Source organism: Homalodisca vitripennis, chromosome 5 (assembly GCF_021130785.1).
Source record: "Homalodisca vitripennis isolate AUS2020 chromosome 5, UT_GWSS_2.1, whole genome shotgun sequence".
Classification (NCBI taxonomy): Eukaryota; Metazoa; Arthropoda; class Insecta; order Hemiptera; family Cicadellidae; genus Homalodisca; species Homalodisca vitripennis.
In genome coordinates, this window is record NC_060211.1 from 39,376,578 (window position 1) to 39,403,275 (window position 26,698).

The 26,698-nt window shown below is 34.7% G+C and overlaps 1 protein-coding gene across 1 annotated transcript in view; it reads left to right on the top strand.

Moving 5' to 3' along the window:
- The first annotated feature begins 4,354 nt into the window (after positions 1-4,354).
- Positions 4,355-26,698, top strand: part of LOC124362036 (proton-coupled amino acid transporter-like protein pathetic) — a 77,351-nt gene continuing 55,007 nt past the window's right edge. Inside the window, exons 1-2 of the mRNA XM_046816188.1 lie at positions 4,355-4,458; positions 11,422-11,510. Of these exons, the coding sequence (XP_046672144.1) occupies positions 11,440-11,510 (71 nt within the window). The 5' untranslated portion in view covers positions 4,355-4,458; positions 11,422-11,439. The remainder of the gene's footprint in view (positions 4,459-11,421; positions 11,511-26,698) is intronic.

Consider the following 26,698-nt stretch of genomic DNA (forward strand, 5'->3'; position numbering starts at 1 on the left):
GTACCCAGTGTAGGTTCAACTGATAGGTATGAACCCTCTAGGGCAATGTGAAGGAAAAAGGATTGTACCGGACATTTGCCATCGTTCAGTGAAACAAGAAATCAGTAACACTACGTTTCGAGATCTGCAATCCGATCTCTTCTTCAGGTAAATGACTAACCTAATACATAATTACAACTAGGTTAAAATGAAAAAAATCATACCAAAACGTTGTGGCATACCTTCTGTCTGCCGTGATGATTGCAATTTGCTAGTGGCCTCTGGTCAGTCGTAGGTGGTTGGTAGACGAAGGCAGACGTATTGTGACCTGTATTCTGTAGTTCAGTTTTAATGACTAGTGTTGTGTATAGTTTTTTTAGTACATGTAAAAACATGTACTATCTTTTTTTATACATGTAAAACATGTACATCTAAAAAGAGTAGTGACGTTGACACACAACATGGTGGTTGTGATTCCTGACTTAGGCGTGCCACAACGCTTTGGTATGATTTGTTTATTTTAACCTAGTTGAAATTATTTATTAGGTTAGTCATTTACCTGAGGAAGAGATCAGATTGCAGATCTCGAAACGTAGTGTTACTGATTTCTTGTTTCACTGAACGATGGCAAATGTCCGGAAAAAAATCCTGTTTCCTTCACAATCCCTTCCATCGTAAAAAATAAACTTTAGGGTAAGTTTGAAGGTTAATAAATTAAAATAACTCTAAACATTGGACTGGCATTACCAATAACTCTAAAATAACAACAACAACGGCTCATAAAGTTCACATTACTGCTGCAGAAAGCTGCTTACATTCGTTGTTGAGTTTAGGATGTTATTAATTTGTCAGAAACTTCAGTTTTTGTTTGTTATGATGTTAGAAATTAAATTTTGATTGGAACTAAGTTTCTCTATTTTCAGTAATAAGTAAAATGTATCTGGAACTTATTTATCTTTTAAATATAGGGGAATTCAGATTGTACTATCTTTTACAGGGATTGCAAATACACTCCACAATTACTGGTAACTAAACCAAATGTATCAACACAAATGCACACGAAATCAAATCAAGTATGTTGTGAAATTATATGTCTCTACAAATTAAAAAGGTTTGTTTCATTCACATTATAATATTCACTACAACTCAAAGAGACTTTCAACATAGAAATAGTCCTCTAATGTAAAAAAAAAAAAAAAAAAAAAAAAAAACAGAAATGATTTGAAATTGCTCCAATAACGGTGTTTCCGCTTTTGTTTGGATAACTTGTTATATTAATGTCTTTTGCCCTTTAAGTTTACTTCCCTCAAGACAGAAAAAAGAAGGAAAAAATTATAACTCCAAGAGGAAATTCAGAAATATAAAGTGGGATTTTAGGCAGTTTTTTAACATTGGCAAAATAAAAACTGATGAAGACTAAAACATGAGTTTGTATAGTACATACCGGGTATCCCAAAAGTCCCACCCCCTTCTAACTTTTGAACGGAATTAAACAAACCATGACCATTATATAACTACCCCCAAAGGATATTGGTTTGTTTAATTCCGTTCAAAAGTTAGAAGGGGGGGGGTGGGATTTTTGGGATACCCGGTACATGAGCTGTAGCTTCAGAGTGACATATGATTGATATTACTTAAGTAAGTTATAGTTTTGTAATGAAATATATAATTGTTTTTATTTTTTTTATTAAATAAAAGTTATTTAGAATTTTTTTATAAATAAAACACGCAATTCCATCCAGTCATCCTTAACATACTTATATAAAAGTTTTCTTTAGGTCTGATTATAACTAAATTTTGCTCCAAATGCGTACCACTCATCGTGGAATTATTTAAAGACTTAAACTTTTCCTGTCTTCATGAAAGATATCTGAAGAGCTGTGGCCAGACTTTTACTCATCGAAAACAAAAATAAGATTGTACTACCTTAACTTCCACACGCCTGTTCTCGGCCTCAAAAGCGATGTTGAGCGGAGGTTTTGTGTTTTATATTTCTTATGTTGAATTAAAAGTCTTTGAAGATAACTTCCCGACTACAAAAGAGTAGAACAATTTTTGGCCACTTTAAGTTAAATTAAGGGGATTTAAGTAGGCAACGTCCTAAGTAATCAAGTTCAAATAAAAACGGCTAAAGATAAAAGATTGAAATTTTTACACTGTGTACACAAGTTAAAGCTTCAGAGATTGACATGTTTTAAATGTATTTATGACTTAAGGGAAACATTAAAAAAATATATAACTTAAGAAAAAGACACGTTTGAAACATTTGCTCTAAACCGAATTACATTTTATAAATAAGCTTCATGCCACTCCCAGAAGCTGTAACTCATGTACACACTGAAAAAGTTCACATTTTTATCTTGAGCAGTTTTTGTTTATTTCTGATCACAAAATCGCTTACTGCAAATGTCTGTAATTACAGTTAATTGAATTGTTTTTTTTTCTAAATACATAGAGAAGTTATCTTAAAAGACTATGAATTTAACATTAAAACTATTTTCCAAACCCAATTTTCTTTGAACCACTTTAAACCTGCAAGATCATTATTTGAATTGATTACTTTAAGCGAAAGTAGATCCTTGAATGTTTCAATTCCCAGATGACTTTAGGGATTTAGATTACAGATAGCGTTATCACACTAAGCTGATTTTATTTAGATTGTATACTACCAATAAATCATCTGCAAGCCAAATAAATTAATTGTTTAATTCAGAAGGGTCAATTACTTTTGTCGGACAACAGAGAACCGGAATAAAAGATCGTTTATTCTGTCTGAAGACAGAATAACCAGTTATGTTTGGAGAAATGTGTCAACAACTGAAGATTCATGGATTTATCGAAGACAATGTGATCGATTAATCCCGTAATCCACTCCACATCAAATTGTTGCATGAACTGTAGATAATAGGTGACGTAGTGTCGCAGCGCAGTGGCCAGGTGGCTCATCGTTCTCAAGGTGTGCCTCGCACTTCATCTCTTCTGCTTGGCTCAGATACAGTGTAAGCGTACGAACGTACTTGTGCTAGCGTATTTGTGCGAGTGTTGTCAGGTCCTCGTCCAGTTCGCGAACCCTGCCACAATAAATCTTAAAATTCATCCGTAAGTACATTTTATCTGTTACATTGAGCAAAAAGATCAACAATTCTTCTCCAGTTGATTTTTTAGACATCAACATACTTTTATTACTTTAGTGCTAATGTTGTGCGGTAATGTTAACAAAGTGTGTCTTTGATTATCGATAAACGATTATCCAGTTTTTAATGCTAAGGAGTGAGCTGCCATATTTATTTCAAACCGTGAAAGGATTTTCTAAATTCTATAAATTATGTACACACCTTGCTATTTTGAACATACATGAGCAATTTAGCACTAATATATAACATGAAAATGTTTGAATAACCTTAAAATATAATATAATATCAATTTAAATGATGAGGAAAAGTTTGGATTTACTCCTATTCGTACATAGTAGTTTTTTTTATCAGTGCTGATTTCTAGCGAGAAAATTATTCCTAACGTCACGAAATAAATTTACATCTGAAATATAATTAGTTAACTAAGCTTGGCCTAGTCTAATTGTTAATGATGTTGTTTAATTGTGTTTTGTTCCTCCCAAGTTTAAATCGTGTACCAAGGTCAAAGAGACATTTTGGGATGTCGATCCTTCCCCTTTTTATCCTTTATCCCTTCTCTGATGTGTCTTTAAAATATAAAATGTAATACACCCCAACAGTTGTTTTCTAGCAGAATAACTGAAGTAAAAGCATATTGGCCGTGACTAAATTCATAATTAATGCACCACGGTTTCGTTTATTTACTTGTGCTACTTATTTGCCTCAGTTTAATCCATCCTCTTGAAAAGAAATGGTAATGACCTACTTTAGCCTTGTCTGCTTACATCCATCATTCGAGATTAGACTTTACTGTGTCATCTGTCAAAAAGATTTTCAGACTCCTTTCTAATTTATTTACAACAAAAAGCAGAGACACTTGTACAGTTATTATGCAAGAAGTTAAAAGTTGTTGATGGAGAAGATGGCCTCATCTTTTGATCACCGGTGAATTTGGGTCAACAGCCTCCTTAAATTCGACAGCAATAGTTCTCGGTCGAAAATCCTAGCACGTGGAATACCGTTTACTATCTTAAAAACAAGAATGGCTGCATCTTAAGCGTCTATCTAGTGTGCGAAATTACACAGATTATATTGACTAATTATAATAAATTGTTATAATTTATTGCTCTATCTAAAATTTAGTTGAACAAAGCGAATTTTGCAAAGTCAACAGCGAACACGTGAGTCGGGTTTGCCATTCGGCTCTGAGGCGGTGCCGTAGTCGCATGACCTCGAACGGACACAGCAGACCAGTTACCGGTATTCCCGATTACTCTTTCTCTTGAATTTTCCTGGTCATGCTTATTTAATACTGGCAGAGGAAAAGAGCGCCGACATTTGTTCTTCTCGAATCCTCAAGATAAAGGTAATCCTGTTCCGTATTTAACACTCTTATGCACAATATTTATAGTAACCTTCGTTAACTATTCGAATACGTTTTAGGACCTCCAATAAAAGATTAAAGCAAATTAACCTAATATTATATATTTAATGAATAGTAGTACAATTATTATTATTGTTATTTCATCTAAAAAGTCCAATTATAATGGTCAGTATACAACGGAGATATGTCAGTAGTAATTTAAAAAAAATTTTGAACCTCTTCCATTTTCAAGAGTTACATTTAATGCATTTAGTAGATCTGATCTAAGGTTTTTTACTAGATAACGTTATCACCATCAAAGGAATGAATTTCTATCAAAATGTCGTTCATCAATACATTTTATAAAATAAAATATGGAAAGTCTTTGTAGGGATAAACGATAAAGATGTGCTTTGTTTTCTTTTACTCTCTAAAACAACTGTCTTACTTCAATGTAACTTCACGGTATTATCACGTGAGAAAAATAAACACGCAAGTTTGACATAGTATTATAGCAGAATAGGTAGTATTTAATTAGAAACGTTTTGAGTTACATTTAAAACACCGTGGGAAAACAGATTTAAAACTATCTGGGTTTTGTGCTTTTTCAACAGTCTGTCGCAAATCCTTGAAAAATATTTTTTCAAGGATTAAAATTTATATTTTTAATGTAACTGTACTATTGTTCGTTCAGTCAAGTTTCAAGATATCACAAGTTTTCGTTTATTTACCGGTACTCTGATTTTACTAACTCCGGAATTTGCTATTTTTTTTACTTTTCTAGACGGCCCAGATTGAATTACAAACCTTTCTTGATATTCGGTCGGTATCATAATTCTATCATCTAAATTCTCCAGTTCACATCATATCGAAACGTTTTAAAACAATTCAGTTCTTGAAATATTTAACATCTAAATGTTTTCGATTAAAATACGTTATTTAGTTGAAAAGTAAACACTTTCGTTTTTAATCAAACTTACATACAGTATTCGATGGAAGAAGGGTACTGTACTGTACCAATATCCAAATTACGACATAGAGAGATCACTACGAAATAAAATAACTTAAACAAAGAAGATAGCTTGAAATTGTCAATGGTTAACAGCTTGTGATAAAGAAGGTGTTACATCGATATTGTGTTTTTGGCCATTGCTTAGTTAATCTGTAGCAAACCATGTTAGCTCTACCTCCATAAACTCAATTGTATAAGCAGATATGTTGTAATAGTAGTTTCGCCTTAACTTATGTTAATTTAGATAGCTCTCTATGGGAACAGTGAAAAATTTCCAAAAGGAGACATCCGTTGGATAGTGGTGCGATGTGGAAGTTTCATTTGATGATTTAGAACATTTTGTATGCCTCCCAAAAATGCAAGAATTTAGGGGCAACTAAAAAATGTCTAGTGTTAACCTCCTTAAGAGACCTCTTATTTTGAAGAACATAAACAAATGTAAATAATGGTGTAAACCAGAGATCGCTAGATCTATTTTCAAGCCAAAATAATAATTCGTCAGTATTGTAATGAAGTATTTACACTAACATTTACAAAACAACAGTAGAAAAGGTTGAAGATATAAGGAACATGATTGTTGAGGTCTGCAACCAAATATCACATCAGGCTTTTCAAAAGGTGAGACAGGAGCTCACCCTACGCTTGTCTCACTGCCAAATAGTAAGGAGGACTTCAGTTTGAACTGAAGTCAGGGTTTAACGTTTAAAGTCAGTTTGAAATGACAGGGGATTTGACTTGGCAACTTGGCGAGTTATTAAAAATATTGTTCTGGTAACACTGGCTATTATTTCCTTCCTGGTAGAATCTGCCTTTCCACATAGCACCACTGCTCAAAGGATATCTCCTTATACAAACTGTATAAGAAATAGAGGGGGGATCCTTTTTTATTCACCCTGTATTTCGATGCACCCACAAGCCCCGGAACATTTACCTATGATCGCCAAAATTCTGGTAACATTTTCATTATTTTCGTTTCTCAGAGTCTTCTATTCTTGGATCAGAAAACTTCAATTTGTGTCTTTACTTGCAAAAGTCACAAAATCGAGAGGTTTGGCATTTACATTTTATCTATATGTGTTCATCATGAGATATTTAAAATATTATTGGGTGGAGTATGGCAGTATTGGGTGGGTGACAGTTCTGTTGTTGATTCACGATTGTTTTAAGGTTCCAATCCGTACTTAATTTAAAACCAGACATTTTTTTTCTCGTTACAAACAATAAAATTATATTACATAGTAATAGGAAATCAAGATTTCCCTATGTAACTGTCACCGCGATCGTGTAAATTATTTAGGCCTGACCATTCACTTATTACAACTGGAATATCAACAGATTCTGCAGTAAGGAGGAATTGAATAAACCAAAAGGCTAACTTAATCACAACGTTAATTACAAAACAAATCCTTAGATTAATTGAAAATGAAAATGGGAGCAACAGGACCAAGAAGAAACGAAAAGTCATGCAGGATATTGGTGTTTCCCATAGATTCCAGACTGGTGAGTTCTGAAAACGTAAACAGTCCAATTCGAAGGCAAGGATGAACAGTTTTGAACGAGGCAATCTAATGATGTACATTTTCTTGGTTTGAAACCACCTTTAACATGCCTTGCCTTCAGTGATAGGGATCGGAGTCACGCAAATACAGCGACAGAGGAAAAGCAGAAGAACTCTTTTAAGTACTTTTTTATTTTTTTTTTCATAGGAAAAAAAGCTTAGAAATTGCACCTAGTTCTAAGGACATTTTTGCTGCTTCCGGAGTGACAGGATATTCTGGATGGGTAAGGTTGAGGTAGGGGCCGTCTCCTGTCGAGATGAGGAAAAGTTTAGAGCATTTGTCTCAGTCATGTCCTCTCGGAAGAAGGGGAAGCCAGCTTTGAACCAGCCTTTCCAGTCAAAGCAGGCAGAGGGTGACACACCCTTATGTCTAGGCTAGCAAGAACAGTGACTCTTAGGGAACAAACGTCATTAACTCCAACAGTCATCACCCACAGTAGACTAGAACTATAGAACTACCTTGGCTCTTCCGCCCCAGAATTTGCGATTAGTGATATGCCGCTCCTGGACATCCATAAGGTTGTCCAGATTTAAGTGACTCATAATTCTTTGCCGTGCTCAGTGTGGGTTCAACTGGAAAGTATAAACAATCCAGAAGTGAACCATCTTGAGATTTTAGTACTGTTAGTCAATTTATTATTGTTAGTATTAATTAACTTATTCAATTTATGGTACTACTAATTACAAGTTATTCTTTGTAAAGTATGCATCCTATATCAGGGAAGTTTCTGTGGATGAGTAATCGTGGCTGTAAGATTAAGAGGCTAAGAAGCAGTGATAAATCATTTGACACCTTCATAATATTAAAAATCTTAACAAATGCTAGAGTGGTTAAATATTATTAGATTGGCAGTAATGTTATTTTATTTCATTAAAAAATGTCGTAAGAGAGAGAATTTCGTTTCAAAACGATTTCAGAAAACGTACTTAATAAAAAAAAAAACTAATGTTATGACTAAGAGAAATTTCTACAAAAACGTCACTAATAAAACGTTACATATCTCTTCTGTCGGTTGCAATATGTAGGTTTCTCAAACTGTGATTTGTGAGTTACCCAGAATTCCTGCCACCGCAACTCTCTCTGTATCACCGTGGAAATTAACTTCTTATCTTTATTACCTCGTTATATGTCACTAAAAGCTTCCATGTACGAAAGCCATTGAATACTTTATAATCTCTCCAGTAATTTTGAGCTCCATAAGAATTCTGAATCACTCTTTTTTTATGTCACCGACATTCCTATCATAAAGCGCTCAACCTCTGAAACATTCAGTCTATAACTCTACGGACGTCTTTATCCACAGATATACAGATGTCTTGCTTGAAAATTAGAGTTCATCTGTCCTTTGCTGATGATACCGCTATACTAGCCTCTCATGAAGTCCCAGGAACTGCATCCCAACGACTACAATCTGAGCTGGATGACTTGTCGGAGTGGCTTGTGAGATGGAGGGTGAAGGTTAATGAAACCAAGTCCACTCGTGTAACTTTCACAACAAGGCCTGCTAACTGCCCACCTGTCTCTCTTAATAATGTCCTCCTCCCCCAATCTGAAGAAGTGAAATATCTGGGTATGCATCTAGACCGAAGACTAACTTGGCGTTCTCATATCTGGCACAAAAGATTATTTTTAAACTCAAAATTCAAAACAATATCCTGGCTTTTAAACAAGAGGTCGAAATTATCATTAAGAAATAAGTTGTTAGTATACAAGGTGATTTTGAAACCTGTTTGGACTTATGGTATACAGCTTTGGGGTACAGCCAGTAACTCCAACATCGAAATTCTCAGTCTAAAGTCCTTCGGAACATCCTGGAAGCTCCGTGGTATATAACTAATCAAATAATACATCAAGACACCAAAATTCCCACAGTAAAAGAGGAAATAACTCGCTACAGCAAGAAGTACCAAGACAAGCTGTATTCTCATCCGAACTACCTTGCGATGAACCTGTTGGATAATAGTGCGTCAGTTACACGTCTGAAGAGGACGTGTAACTGACGCACTATTATCCAACAGGTTCATCCTGGACACTCAATCCTGGACTTACCTCTTAGGTTCTAATTTCAAACTTTATTGTTTATTTGTGTTAGCTCTATCGCTGGATAGAGTCTAACTCGTGTTAATTTATTATTTTATCAAATTTACTTATTGTTCTAAGAATGTCTGAACAGTTGTAAATAAAATTGTCAAAAAAAATCTGTCATACGGCTTTAGAACATCTGTTCCCTTTTTTCTGGTACTATTCTAACTTTTCCTGGAATAGTTCTGACATTTGTTTACCGAACCTAGATCTCTAGATTCTACATAGTGGAAAAAGGTGTGGACTAAACTAAGTATTGCCTGCTAACTGATTATTCTATCCATCTAACAATACGTAAGCTACCCTTGGATCTTGACGTTATTGGTACAATGTTCTTTGACATTGTTTTTCATTTTGTTGAAGACACACCAAAGATAATTTTAAACTTATAATTATATCAAAAGAGATCAAACTTCGGAATCCATATTATTGAGGTGTTATTGATAATCATGTTTCGCCTCAAATTAACCTTTTATTTGATTAAACACCTACGCATTATTGGGTAATATAAAATAACCAGTTGAAGATTAATAATTTGTATAATTTTCCAAATGTTGTATTTCCAGCTTCAAGAAAATTACTACACAGCAACACTTGTAATACATTCTAGAAGCTCTCTTCTTATTGGAATTAGTTATTAATTTAAAACAAACGCTCCAATAATATACTTTTTTATTTATTTCTGTCAGGCCTTTCGTACTCAATGAGCACATCATAAGACCTACATAACTGAATAAAAGTGGTGACAATAATAATATAAACAATTGTGTACTAAATAAAACATATGTCATTAAAAATACAAGGAGATAATATTCTAGTATGTCTATGTATATATAAAAATAATGTTGATATTTAGTTAGATCAAAATAAAGTAACGGTTAATTTGGAAAAAAGCCCAGTTCGTTATTTGCTAGATTATTTTGGTTCATCTTTATAAAAATTGTTTCATATACATCGAAGAATTTTTTATATTGGACTTCTTTAAATAATTTTGCATTTGAAAAAGAGTGTCCAGTTTGAAGTGCATGTTTTGCTATGGCCGATCTATCTTCTTGTTGGTATTTTAAACATACTCTATGTTCCTTAGCTCTCTTTTTAACTTTCTTTTTGTCTGGCCAATGTATTTTAAATCAAAATTGTTACAATTAATTTGATAAATTTCAGATTTTCTTCTTCGTTTAGTTTTTTTTTGGGATTCCCTAATATTTTAGTGTAAGTCTAATTTTTATGAGCAAATGTTTTCGTTGAAGAGTATAGGGTTACACATACACAAACACAAGACATAATTCTACATTTCTGATCAAGTTTACAAAGTTCTCCACATCACAAGCTATTAGATTTAATAAGAAATGTAGAATTATGTCATGTGTTTGTGTGTTTAGGCTAACACTGTGTTTTTACTTACTTTGGTGTGCGTTTGACAATGCCGTGATCGAGCGAACGCGTAACTCTAAGAATAAATTAGAGTACTCAAGCCATGAGTACATAGAACAAGATTTAAACAAACCCTTACTAAGAGCATACTGTACTGGTGGCTAACTAGAGTTTAACCCCTTAAGAACAAATGATAAACCTTAAACATTTTTTCGCCCTTATTTTTGACGTGGGGTTATAGGAGCTGTCTCATTTTAAAGATACATGTAAGTGAATACTCATGCAAATGCTTGTTTAAAATATTTGATATATTTATAACACTTCCAAACTTTTTTTAAATTTATAATTTGAATAATTAAAAAGTGAAAAAATCAGTAACACTGCTTTTCGAGATCTGCAATCTGATCTCTTCTTCAGGTAAACAACTAACCTAATACATAATTACAAACTATGTTAAAATAAACAAATCACACCAGAGCGTTGTGACACGCCTAAGTCAGGAATCACAACCATCATGTTGTTTGAACTAAAATATATAGTTTAAATATATATATATATATAAATAAATATAAATAAATAAATAAATATATATATATTTATTTATTTATTTAAATATTTATAGTCTGTTGCATTAATCATATGTTTAAAATGAGACACAATCGTCACTCTACGACCAAAAATAAAGGCGTGAAAGAAGTCTAACATTGATCTTAAGAGGCTAAACACAATGTCATTGAGTAAAATACCGTCACTAAGGCCGGCTCGAGGATTTTACGTAGTTGTTTATACTTTAGTGCACATACATTATACAATTATACTTATGAGTAAATGACAATTAAATATCTATAGAGACAAGTATAAGCCCTGTAACAATTCGATTAGTGCGATTAAAACAAGGCAATTAAAGACGACAGTATTAATGTAATTTAACTGTTCCAGGACGCATGGCCAGACATCATGGAAAAAGCCCCGAAACTGAGTGACTCCAAGGAGTCAATGAACAATGGAAACTTTAACTTGTCCTCCAAGTAAGTACAGAGCTCTGAAGTAAGATAGTAATTACTCGGTGCTGACGTTTAGTCAGATTGCCGCTAAGTGAGGCCCGGTGGATTGTGTAACAATTCACACTGCCATCATTTATCTACACGTTACTACACAGTTAGTTCACACGTGTCGAGACATGTACGATCTCTGGTCAATCTTACACAATAGGGCCAAATTGGTCTGGAGAAGATTAATAGTTAGTAGGAAAAGTTTGTCTTTCACGACTCAAATCACATTGTGGGAAATCATAAAATGCACAGTCGAGAAAACTGAAGCGATAGTTTTGTCACAAATAAATCTATTAAATTAGAGAAATTTAACGTCAGCTGAACTTAATCAAATGTCATGCACCGTATTTACTATTATGTTTTCTCGATTCTTGTTTGCTTTTTATAATTTTGTTGTTATGTATTAATTTATAAAACTTCCTGAAGTGAAAAATTGTCCTTTTATTTTCCTCTACTTAAAACATTGAAATTAATAGGGTCAAATTGGTCTGGAGAAGATTAATAGTTAGTAGGAAAACTTTGTCTTTCAGGACTTAAATTGAATTGTGATGAGCTCTGGTCAAATGATACATAACGAGTATTATGGTTAATATCATAAACGTTTTTTGAACAATAAGTACTTCAACTGAATGTTGTAAAAATGTCACGCATGTGGTCACTGTTAGATCATGTTATTTTCAGCCTGATTTGGAAAAATTTGATTTATAGTTGTAACTCTCTCGGACCATTCTTTGTTTTTTTAAGATTATTATAACATATTTTGCTTCAACTATTGAAGGTTCATAAAGCTAATAGCGTTTTGGAAAATTTTTCTTCGTTTAGTAAACAATGAGAAACACCGCGTTTCGAGATATTTATTTTAATTTAAGATAAAGTGATCAAATTATATCAAACGTTGTTTTACAACTATTTTTTACTGTAACAGTTAATTGGCTGAGAGTTAGCGTTATCCTTCGGAGGCTGAAAAATTTCATTTTTGTTTGTCTCTTTGCAAGATATCTCGAGAAGAATTTATCCTATAGAGTTGAAATTGTGCATGAAGCTTCATTTATATCAAGTTCGTTTATGGTGCATGTACATCTGTGGGATTCATTTGAACGTAATTGAAACTCACGACACTGACACTTTCTTTTTTTACTGCTGGGAGTAGAGGCGTATACATTTTCTTTTTTTCAAAGAGGGGCAAGATCAGGCCAGATTGTATACAAATTTACAGTATAAGCACTCTACCACGGCAACTCAGTCACTACTGTGACAACTGAGACGCCGGTACTACTGTAACAGGTACTTTGTACCGGGTATTCGTCTGTCACGAGAGTACATGTTACCACAAACCGAAAGTAACCGGTACAGGTATTCTTAGAATACAGATACTTTACACGTTTAACGCCGTTCCTGGCACAAAGTACCTTCTCGGACTCGTTTAGTATTAACAGTATGTATTAATTGTATGATTCTAAATCAGTACAAATGCATTTTGTACTCAGTTACTGAAAGTACGGGGTTACAGATAGAAGCCACAAGAAATAGCAAGAAGTGACCTCACTTACAAAGTTGTCGTGTTACGGTGAAATTCAAATATTTGGAGTTTTGAACAAAATTGAAATATTGTATATATAGTGCAGTGTATTTCATAAATTAAAATAGTTGTAACGTTTGTATTTATATATTTTATTAATATTGATTTCAAATTTTCAACATAAATATTTTTATCAGAAAATAGACTATTAGGCGATATATTACTTAAAAATAAAATACTCTTGAGGGGGGACTGGTTTTGTTTGTCCCCCCCGTTGGTACGCCCCTGAACTTCAAAGTTTCCATAAAACCCCAGTGAAACCTACGAGGCCCGTATGTGGCGTACTCCTACCTTATGTGACTGTTCATTGATGCAAAATCAGTTACTGTACATTTCCTATCACATCTCTTTTTCAGCGGATAACTAACCTAACATGTAACTAGAAACTAAATTAAAATGAACGACTCTTGGTGTGATTTGTTTATTTGAACCCAGATTGTAGTTAAGATAGGTAAGCACCTGATTAACAAATCATCATGGAAGATACAAAATGTGTTGCCATTTTTATTTCATCAGGAAACAAACATAAACTGTTACTCAAGAATTATAAAATAATCCATTCAAACATCGATTGCACCAGATTGTAGTTAAGATAGGTATTCAAGGAAAACGTAAGATAGCTTATGTTGTAACGCATGTGGCTGATTTTTGTATCATTGAACGAAGTCAAAAGTCCGAAAAGTCGTGTTACCTTAGGACAACTCTAGTAAAAAAAAAAAAAAAAAAAAAAAACGCTGGATTAATGGTGATTTAAATAATTGTTAACAGTCCCGCCAAAATTTCATGCCCCTATCTTTAATCAGTTTTCCAAGAATCTGATTATTAAATCATCATGGAAAATGAAACATGTTTTGCTATTTTCCCGTCGTCAGGTAACATAGGTAAACTGTTATTCAAGGATTAAAAAATAATCTATTCAAACACCAATTGCACAATTTTAAATCATAAAATTTCAGCAAAGTCACTAAGTGTAAAAATTAAAAGTAACTATAACAAGAATTATTAATGAAATGGTTAATGAATGATGGAGAATTAATGGGGTGTTATTAATGGTAAATTACTGGTTTTTTTCAATGAAGATTGTAAATCAAAGAGTGTAACAAGTATTTCAACTTGCATCGCTTTACTTATCTACCTAAGAATGCAATTTGGTCACCTAATCTATCAAAACAATAAGAACTAGAAGTGGTTATTCCCACAAAGAGCTATAAATTCATATCACTCAATTAGCGAAAAGCACGTTCCTAACTTCGAGGTTTCTATGTATAAGACTGTTATGACTTTATACGTGGAAGCGTAAATCCCACAAAATGGCAGAATGTGACGTAAAAATTAAAAATAAACTACTGTTATAGGCTGAGCGTTAGCGAAGCCTTTCACTGGTAGGTCTAGAAAAATGTAATTTCTATATTCTACATTGGATTATTATCAGTAAGACTGAGACGAACATTATAGGTTAGCTTAGTTAAAAAAATTTTAACAATACGAATTTAATGACTTTGTAAATGGAATTTTGAAAGATCGAGACAACATTTGTTTATATAGCACTAGTTGTTTCCCGCGGCTTCGCACGCTTTTCGTAAGTTTTTCCCGCGTATGAGCACTTCTGGTTGAAGTAAATTATATTTCCAACGCCGATGTAGATTTTACCTTGATGTCACGATCAAGAAAAGCTGTCAAAAATGTATTGTACATGCATATGTACTTTATTACAAAGTGGTCTACCACTCAAGCTTTAAGTTCAACCAAAGATTTAGTTTAAAGACAATTATACATCATAACTTAGCGCCTTTAAATAGTGTTTCACTGTTTAATATACGTATCTATATCGTATGTGCAGGCGCTTCGAAAAGTTTACTTTTAAAGTGCCGCCTGGTGGCGAGTTACATCAATGGGCTTAGCATATAAACCTTCTCCGTGGAAAAATACATATACATACAAATTTTCATAATGATCGGTCACATAGTTAACGATTCCATAAAGGACAAACACACAAACATTCATTTATACTGTGGCGCTATGAGCTGTGGCGCTGTGAGCATGGATCCGATTATTTATTCGGTTGTGTTGGCGCTGTGAGCGCTCGACCAAATCTGTGGCGCTATGAGCTGTGGCGATATGCGCTGTGAGCACTCGGGCCAATTCTGTGGCGCTATGAGCCAGTCTCTACTTTCTGGTGTTGCATAGCGCCACAACCTATTATTGGTTCAAATTTATTAAATAATAACTTTGGAGGGGGACACTTGATGTAGGGGAAATACGGAGGCAGACAAGCGGCCCAACCACCGTCACGGCGCATGTAGTGGATAATGCAATGACATTGCAGTCGCATTTTAGTTATCTCTATACATAAGTTTGTTTTACTTCTTGATTACATATTATATCATACTATTGCAGTTAAAAACTGCACATATCAATTAGCAGCCCAATTCTTTTAGTATAGATTGTTTTTCTAAAGATCGGTTTTCACTCTGTTGTTCCTACATGTGTGGTTTGGGTGAAAACACAGACTCGGTGGTGCTGCGCGCCAGGCGGAGATCCCACGAGCTACGAACTATATAAGTTGGCTGCTCGCTCTCCGCATTCCAATCTAAATTATCTGCTCATCTTCCGGTCCCGACCTACGTTTTATTTCCTGGCCACATCGGCTGATGACCGATACGCCCAGTTCCTAAATAGTCCTTAATATTTTGGGCATTTGTTTTCCAACAACCATTCCCTTTTGAAGTTCTTGATCAATATACGGTAGCCTATACGTACAACAAAATTATAATGTAAATTAATCTGTACGATTTTTTAATAGCTTGGAACCCAATTCAGATTCCAGATGTTGAAGTTCACACTAAAAATACTTAATGGGAAGCCCATTGTGTGGTATATGGTTTAACACTGCTTTTCTCCACTGATACCTTTGGTACAATAAAAAAATGAAAATTGTTACACCGCTTTCAAGACAAATTAAAGATTTTGAAAGCATTTTAAAGACTAGAACACAGCCATGCCATAAATTGTTTACTATAATTTGTTTTTCTATAGGATATACCTGACGGAACCGGGACCCGAAGACCTCTCTTACATGCTAAACATATTACTTCAAACTTCTACCACATTACAGTAGTTTATACACATTGGAATAATCTTTTATTGATTAGGTTGTATTCACACATGTATTCAAGTAAAAGAAAAATATTTTGTATATTATTTTGGATTATGATAACCAAAAACAGTTTTGTTTAAAAATTAGCTTTCTCCTCGTTAACTTAAAATTATTCCTTATTCTTATTCTGCATTTTGTGTATGTTTTTTGAAGAACGACATACAAAGAAATCAGGAAAAACCTTACAAAATCGGTTATCAGTTATTATTTTGAGATTTAATAAACACTTTATGATATTACACGTTCTGCATGTGAATACTGATAGGGATTTATTCTCATTAGACATTTATTTGTTTATACATCAACGAGCTGTTACACGCGGCCGTTGCCTACTTTGTCAAAGCACTTATGATGTTTGAATGTTGAATTTAGCTGCAATTCACAATCCTTATATAGCAGGGTGTTGTATTTGACGCTGTCTCAAACTTGAGTCCTGCAGAGATCCAAAGAAAGTCGGCGACGAAGAAGCTCAAAACGAAGCTTTAACACCTTTACATCATCAGAGACCCCTACAAATAGATGGAGTGGTGTTCTCATTATCTCATCATATGCACAACTGAGTGCACTACGATGATCTGATACGGTCTCTAAGCACAGTGGAGCAACCGAGTTTTCTACACATAACGTAAATATGGTGGGAAGGGTTGGTTAAATTTGTATTTTGAATTTCATTCTGACTTTCTGACTATCTTTGGATCCCTTCAGAGGTATGAGGTACTAGGAGTCAAGCCTGAGACAGTGTCAGATAACAGAAGCTGCAATAAAAGGAAGGTGAACTGGAGCTAAATTTAACATTCATATTCAATACATCTTTCCTTCCACAGCTATGTTATGTGTAGAAAACTGATGCTCCAAGTTCCGTCCATTTCCGGTACTATTGTACTGTTGAGTTTTCCCCGATCAAGAAACTATATACTAACAAAAACCAACTTCGATCATACAGCGTCTTCTTTCGACTCTTTCAATTTTTTTTCGATCTATGATTCTTAAGGAGACATTTTTATAGTTAGCCTCTTTTTCCGACGAAGAAAATATATATCTTACAATGAGACTTAAAAGTTACTGCGGCCTTATTTTACGGTTACACTATTGGATTATGCTGTTGCACTTACAAAATAATCATCCCGTTTGTTGGTTTTTGGAATCCAACTTAGATTAATTTCTGATACTGAAGTGATGTTTTCACTTATCAAGAAAAATTTATAAGGGGTAGAGTGTGCTCCCCTTCCTTTTCTTTAGCTACAATAAAAATGCCATACACAATGTCAAGAGAGTTAACCATATTCGATTAGCTTATGTGCAAACATTCACTGCTTTGTGCAATAAGGTAGTTTTTATAACAGTGTTTAAATGATTCAAATGATTTATTCAGCCGATCTACAAATTGTAATAGGCTACGTCTAGTGAAAACAACATTCAACTATAAAACTTAGTTGCGTGCAATAATTAGAGTCCTGCACCAATAAATTAAATGTCCATCAGGTCATGTACTAAAAATATAAATAAAACTAAACATTTATGCAGGTATTAAAATTAAACCCAAACCCACATTTAAAAAAATTACTACATGTAAGGAAATAAAGTTTTGACTAATAGTACTCGTAACAAACAGTGTGCATTAGTTCATGTCCATGCACTAATTGATTAATTAATACATAACAGGCCCTGCACCAATACACATATAAATATAACTAGGCGTAAATGTGAATATTAAAACTAAAATTAGGCATACATTTTGTGAAGGACTACATCTAAGAATACAAAACAGACGGTTCTACATCATGATTTGACTAAGAACCGTTATTTAATCAGGTCTCATTAATTCAAGTACATATATCAATCTAAGGAGTATTGGGTCATGCAATATACAGATAATAGCACTAAACAGAATAGCAGAAATTAAAAACAAATTAATTTAAATAGCCAAGCAGAATAGAATGGTCAGACTCAAAATATTCAGTTAGGCTGTAGAAAGGGATATCTGACAACCAGGATTTTAGGACAGGCCCAAACTTCTGTACCGGGAGCTGTCTAACTGTAAGGGGTATGGAGTTGAACATTTTAGTGGCTATAATAGGGAAGCAATTTGAGATCTTGTGTAACCTAGATCTATTTACATGGACATCAAGGCATTTCCTGGTTTCATACCTATGTACACCTGCATTAGTGATGTAGTCATCTTCTTTATGCTTAATTGCTAAAAGACATTGGTATATACGAGTATATACATTGTACACTGTCATAATTTGGTGTTGAGAAAACAGTGGTCTACAGTGCTCAAGCAACTGTGCCCCACTTAACTGTGCCACTAAGGGCTTTTTTCTGTAACCGAAGAACTCTAATTACACTGGCAGAGTGTCCCCAAAGCCTGGTACCATATATAACGTGGGAGTGGAAAAAGGCAAAGTAAGCTAACTTAACAAACTCAAAGGGCTTTTCTGCTTTAAGCTTTCGAAGCAAAAAATATTACCCTACTTAGCTTACTACACAAGGCATCAACATGCTTATTCCAGACAAGCCTCGAATCAAGATTAAAGCCAAGCAACTTCACTCCCTCCACATTAACACCATTGTTGCACAAGCTAAAAGTAATCGCCTGAGTCTTGTCCTGGTTTAGGCACAAACTGTTATAACTGAACAAATATGAAACATTTGTAAAAAGGTTCTTAACAAGTGTTTCTGCGGTTGTAGAGTCCTTATGAGTTGCAAACAAGGTTGAGTCATCGGCATACAGCAGAAAATTACCCGCTACATTGTAATAAATATCATTAATGAAAATTATAAACAAAAATGGCCCCAGAATTGAGCCCTGAGGCACTCCATGCTCAACAACCAAGGGGTTTGAGGTTGTACTATCCCAGGTTACAGACTGCTTCCTTTGATGTAAGTAAGATTTCAAGATTTTCAGGGCGCAACCCCGTACACCGTACCTTTCCAGTTTCTTCAAGAGAATCTTGTGCGACACACAATCGAAGGCACGTGAAAGATCGCATAACAGTACAGCAGTAGAACTTTTTGCTTCAAAAGAATTAAGAATGGCCTGAAGAAGTGAGTCCACAGCTTCGACAGTAGATCTATGCCTTCTGAAGCCAAACTGTGCTGGTACCAAGAGGTGATGTGACTCAAAATAATTGCACAGCTGCTCCAGCATGACAGATTCAATGACTTTGGCAAACATAGGTATTAGAGATATAGGTCTGAAGCTTGATACCTCGTTTTGTGGACCCTTCTTGTAGACCGGGACAGTCCTCGATGCCTTCAAAACCTCAGGGAAAACCCCTTCCGACAGACACAAATTTATTAAGTCTGTTATAGCAGGAGCTATACTATAAATCACCCTTCTTAACACATCCACAGACATGTCATAGGTGTCTTTACTCTTGGAACTCTTAAAACCATGCACCATTGTTATTACTTCTTCCACGGTAACTAGCTTCCACGCAAAATTAAAAGGTACCACAGGGACCGAAGTTAGATATGCATCCCCATTCCCACTAGGAAGAGTTACCAGAGACAAATTACCTGAGTTAACAAGATCCTTGGCAGAGTTAAGAAAATATGCATTGAATACTTCTGCTGTGGCAAAATTGGTGTCAGGGGCAGACACTTGGTTCTTACTCCTATTTATATAGTCCCAGGCTGCCTTGCATGGATTTTGAGACTGTGCAATAAAGTTTCCCACAGCAGCCTGTTTGGCCTCCATAGCCTTAGCACGGTATTCTCTCCTCAGATGTTGCAGCCAAGGTTTCAGATTGGACCTACTCTTAGACATTTCACACACTATGCCAATGAGACTATGTAGGTCAGCTAAATCCGGTGTGTACCAGTTTGCAGATCGGGCCAAATGCCTTTTTCCATTTTTGCCACCCGCAGGACTACGTTTTTTTCAGCTTCACAGGAAAACAAGTATCAAATGTCTTCTTAAAGTTAAGAAAAAAACTAGTAAATGCAGCTTCTGCAGGAAAGCATAGAGCAAGTTCATGCCAGGAACTGACCTGGACTGCGACAGATTCCACAAACCACTGGAAATTTGTATCATTGAAAGATCTAATGGTTACAGTCTTAATCAACGGACCGCCTGCTAAATCTATGACCTGTTGCCTCCAATGCTTGAGGGTGAAAAAACATGTTTATGGTCAGCAATCTGAGATTCACTTATGAATACATCATAGTTCCACTTATCAATATTAGTTAAAAATGAGTCCAGGGAGGCAGCACCTCGTGTAGGCTCGGAAACACTACTATAAAAATTAAAACTACGTAGTAGATGTAAAAATTCTTGAGCATCATCCGAGTTAAGACATAAATTAATGTTGTGGTCACACCCAATAACTATTGAGAGGCCCAGTGTGACCAAAAATCCAAGACACAACTCAAGCAAGTTCAGGAATCTTGCAACCTGTCCCAGGGGTGAACGATACATGGCTAAAACCACGAGCGAGACTTCATTTACAATAGTACCAGCAAATTCGGCTTGCTGCACCTCACTGTAGCGTCCAAGGTCCAGTGGCGTACATTTAAGAGAATTTCTAACATATACCGCTGCACCACTCCTAGGAGTTTGGCGACAGAAGTAAGCAGACAAGTCCAAATCAGAAAGACTGGAATAATACAACAGTTCATTCCTGGTCATCCAATGTTCAACTACACACAAGATATCAAGTTCATTGCCATCACAAGGCACTTCAAGCTCAGTTGTGTTACTCCTAAAACTTTGCACATTAAATAGTATTTTCATTGCATTACATGGTTTATTGATTATTGGTGCAATCTAAATTTAAAATTAGATAATAACTTCGTTTTTGCAATCTGCATTATACTACTGATCAAGCACTTTAAAATAGTTTAATATTTTTTGAAATTTAAATATGAACAAATGTTTCTACCCCTTTGACGAAGTTCAGGTGAAAGTATTAACAGCTGTTAAGTATCAGTACACTGCGTATTACGTGTACGCGATATCATAAAATTGCAATAAGGATCCAAGTCACAAATTTACAAAAAAAAAACTAATAAATAGATTATTTGGTCACTAAAGCTTATTAAATTAAGTTTAGAATATTATAATCTAATGTGAAAAGAAAGCCCTACAATTAATTGTACTCTGAACATACATTTTTTTTGTGTAAAGGTAAAGTTAATTGTATCTTTCTCCAAACCAACATCGTGAGGGATGGATCCCTATTGCATAAGTGTAATAGAAAAACAGGGTAATGGATACAAATATACCTCAAGGACTCATCGGGTTAAAAAAATCTAAATAAAATATATTACCAGAAATGTTGTAAACCGGAAACAGACGCTGCTTTTCATGTCATGTAAGTTATCATTCGAAACCTACATGTGTACATATTTTCTTGATCGGTGCAACAACGCAAACTCAACTATGAAACTGTAAATTAATTAGAAAAGAAGTGAATTTAAACGGCTGAGATAGATACATTTAACCATAGTAACTTTTCAACCTTACGAAAGTATATTTATTTTCTTCGACGTAATAAAAAGGAAAACCAAATTATGGAATTTGAAGTATATTTGACCGGAAATAGATTACAAGGATCATTAGTAGACGTTTTGACAAAAGTACGGCTTGAAAACAACATATGTATATATTTTCTTTATAATGGCAATGCAAACTGAACTGTGGGAATAGGCGCTTTTAGACCGTATGTTGGTAAAAAGGCCGTAGACCGTCTTTTAATTTCTTCGTATATATAGTTTCTTAAAGGGACAATAAGACTAAGTCAACTTAAACACTGAGATATCGTTCAACGGATGTAAATTAAGAGGGCCGGAAGTACATGTATTTAACCAAAGCAGATTTCTGAGGCCTGATTGTATTTCCTTGATTGAAATATTAGGAAAGAGACAAAACTATGGCGTCAGAAATGTAATTTAATTAAACGTAAAATATATACTTCAACTCACGCAAAACCTGAAATAAGCCAGTAAAAATGTTATTTGACTTTTAAATCTCTTAACCACGGGCATTAAAATTATAATTACTAGATATATGCCTACATTTGAGTGAAAAATTGTCATAAAACTCCATCATATTACATCATAATAATGATTTCACTAAAAAGGACGCTCTTAGATCTTGAAAATTGCGTGCAAAGCCGTGGATAACTGCTTTTAACAAATATAATAATAGTTATTAAGTACTTCTAGATTATTTACATGCTGATTTAGAAACAGCAAAACATTTTGTTTACAGTTGATGTTGAGTGGTAGATAAGGGCGGCAAATTTAGGGCTTGCTCCCCTGGAAAAATATGTAGCTGCGGCTCTGGTTGTAAGTAATATGTAATTTGGCTTTACGAGGGATGAATCAACGGAATATGCTTTATTAAACGTAACAAATTTCATTAAAAATAATCTTATTAACAACAATAAAGTAACCGGTGTTTTATTAACTTGAAGAAAACTTAGATATGGTTGATCACAATATTCTGTTATCAAAACTGGAGGCGATTGGCATCAGGGCGTGACCTTGGACTGGTTCCGCTCTTATCTGACTGCAGCTAGCAGGTGAGTGTCAGGCTGTCTGAGTCAGCTCATGCTTGTCGCGCTAGGAGTGCCGCAGGAGGTCTTTTATTAATATCCATTAAACATATGTTAAAGCAGAATATACATGGACAAATTAAACATTTTGCCTATGATGTTGCAATTTTTATTCTGACAAAAACATTCAGAGATTTTTAAAAGAAATTAAATGAAACTAACGTTTCTAACCTGTTGATTATATCTCATGAAACACACTTTTACCCTTCTGATCACGTTAACAAACAAAAATGAGTTACTAGAGTGCTTATAACCTCAGAGAGATTTCAACCTAAGCTTTTAGTGCAGTATCGATCGACAGAGAGAATGTTTGGATTTTACTTATTTGAAGATAACGGGGGGGGAAAAACGGTTACGCGGTATGTAGTAATGTTGAATAACTTTTTTATTCCAGTACTAGATGAGCTGGATATTGATATTGATGCTTTGTACTTTTAACAAGACGGGGTCACTGCACATATTACAGACCTACCCATGAAGAATCGTTTAATCTCACGATTTGATGACATACACTGGACAGTTTTCAATTTCATAAAAAAATTGTGAAATACAGATTGTCTTGAAATTCTTCCTTTAGATAATCTCTTAGATTAATCGTTTAATCTCACGATTTTATGACATACGAGTACACTGGACAGTTTTCAATTTCATTAAAAACTTGTGATATACAGATTGTTTTGAAATTCTTCCTATAGATAATTTCTTAGATTAAAATATACTGGAAATATTACATTATCTATGATCCAACCTTCCTTAGTTTTTCCTCTTTGTATACTTGTCCTTGAAAATACATAGCTCAAAAATATTCGTTGTGATGTAATTTGGCAAGAATATTTTATCGTAACAAATTATTGCTTAGGCGATAGTTATAAAATTGAGTTAGCATGTAACCATATGCTATGTAACATGTCATACATGTCTTTGTCTTCATTAATTAATCGTAAGGTACCCGATTAGAAAACCGATTATAACAATTATACTAATAAACACTTTGGATACTGTTATTATGTTTTTAGTGTTTCTATTTTGAAAAACATAATTATCTGATTAATTAATCTTAAATAATCTTCGTCACCTTCTTAGTTTGGTGTAGTCCCTCATTAAGAAAATAGTCACTCGCTCAATGCAACTGATAACGCCTTCTAGCTATTCTGAAACCGTATTGCGCATGCGCGGAGTTCAGACATCGCTCATGATGGTCGGTTGGCACCATACACTCGGCAATCAGGTCGTCAAGCGATCTTCATATCGCCAGCGATCGCCTAGGAATAGAGTGGGATCTCGAGATCGCCGAGTGAACTCCAAATTGCTGGAAATCCGACCGAAACGGCACCATAAATTGAGCGATATTCGGACACTTTTTTCGCCAGCAATCAGATTAATGGTCGACGAGCAACCTCGTCACCTAAAGTATGTGATGTTGCTTTTGTAGTCAAAGAATAGAATTATAGAATTGAAGAAAAAACACATCGCACACAATTGTGTCGAACGCAAATAAGATAGTTTTCTAGGACATGGGACAAATTACTCTGCGATTTTTTTTAAACTATTCTAAATATATTCGTAAATAATTCGTGTAGTTGAAATTTAATAAGAATTTTTAGTCTTTAAAGAAAAACGTTTAGTGTGAGATTTAGAGTTTTGTGGACGTTTTTCGAAACCATGGGGAATTGCTCCTTATAAAGTATTGTTAATTTAAATTTGAGTCTTTGTAAATTAACATTCTAAATATAATCTTTAGTGTTTAATTCATTCCCTGCGTCTTATACTTATTAACCTTGACTGCTTTTAATCTGACTCTACGTCGTAATGCGCCTGCCGCAAACAAAATATTAGGAATCCTTGCATAGAGATATACATCAAAATTTAGTTTATTATTCTACTAAAAATAACCTTTTTTATTTATAAAATCATATTTGAGACCCATTATTTATGAAAGTATTTAAAAAGGGAACTAACATTTTCCATGCAAAAGTAGCTGTATTTTAATATGTTTTGAAGAGAGAATGCCTTCTGGAAAATATTTTATTTTATTGCGGCAATAATTATTTAATTTATATCCATCTAAATCTTTTTAATATCTTTTTAGTTTATTTCAATATTTCTTAATAATTTGGCTATCACAATAATTATCATTAAAAAAAAATGCATTTTGTACTTATGGAGACATTTTGTTATGAATTATCACTCTCATCTAAGAGTAGCTGTAAATTTTGTTTAAAGTAACGGAATCTAGTATTTTATATTATTCCACAATAACTGGAGTTGTTCCTACGGGTCTTACTAAGGGTAGAACTCTTTAACAAATGAACAATATTAATGCCGATATCTCGATATCTAAATCATTTCCAAATCAACAATTAGACAATGTTGTAACCATAGAAATAATTTAGTAAAAATCATTCAAATTTGTAAGTAACATAAGAAGCACGTCTAGTTAAATTTGTTAGTAATAGAAAAAATCTAAGGTGCAACATATGGATAACAGAGACTGAGATAACATCATAAATTCAAAAAGCCGTAATAAAGGCAGTTTATTAAAATTTGCTACTGCTACAAACTGAAAATTAATATGAAGAGAAAAGAATGGAAATACAAAAAAAATGAATCAAAAGCCCCAGGGAGTATATTAAAACAGACAAACACAAACATCTATACCCATATCAGTTCAACAGAATATCAAAATTAATGCTAAATTCCTGCCTGACAGCCTCTGGACTACTGATTATTTGGAAGTTATAACACGGATAATGAATCCCCGTTGAAGACACACACCAGGTACCTAAATTCCAGTTTGCAGCCGCTGCACTATTGCTGAACTAATCTGAATCCACGTTGAAGACACACACCAGGTACCTAAATTCCAGTTTGCGGCCGCTGCACTATTGCTGACACAATTTGAATCCACGTTGAAGACACACACCAGGTACCTAAATTCCAGTTTGCAGCCGCTGCACACTATTGCTGAACCAATGTGAATCCACGTTGAAGACACACACCAGGTACCTAAATTCCAGTTTGCGGCCGCTGCACTATTGCTGAACTAATCTGAATCTACGTTGAAGACACACACCAGGTACCTAGATTCCAGTTTGGAGCCGCTGCACTATTGCTGAACTAATCTGAATCCCCGTTTAAGACACACACCAGGTACCTAAATTCCAGTTTGCAGCCGCTGCACACTATTGCTGAACCAATGTGAATCCACGTTGAAGACACACACCAGGTACCTAAATTCCAGTTTGCGGCCGCTGCACTATTGCTGACCCAATTGAAGTATCTTTGAACACACACAAACCAGGTACCTAAATTCCAGTTTGCAGCCGCTGCACTTTTGCCGACCCAATTGAAGTCCCGTTGAAGACACACACCAGGTGCCTAAATTCTAGTTTGCGGCCGCTGCACTATTGCTGACCCAATCTGAATCCACGTTGAAGACACACACCAGGTACCTAAATTCCAGTTTGCGGCCGCTGCACTATTGCTGACCGAATCTGAATCCACGTTAAAGACACGCTTGGTACCTAAATTCCAGTTTGCAGCCGCTGCACTATTGATGACCCACTCTGAAGTCCTATTGAAGACAAACACCAGGTACCTAAATTCCAGTTTGCAGCCGCTGCAATATTACTGACCCAATCTGAAGTCCTATTGAAGACACACACCAGGTACTTAAATTCCAGTTTGCAGCCGCTGCACTATTGATAACCCAATCTGAAGTCCTACTGAAGACACACATCTGGTACCTAAATTCCAGTTTGCGGCCGCTGTACTATTGCTGACCGAATCTGAAGTCCTATTGAAGACTCACATCTGGTACCTAAATTCCAGTTTGCGGCCGCTGTACTATTGCTGACCCAATCTG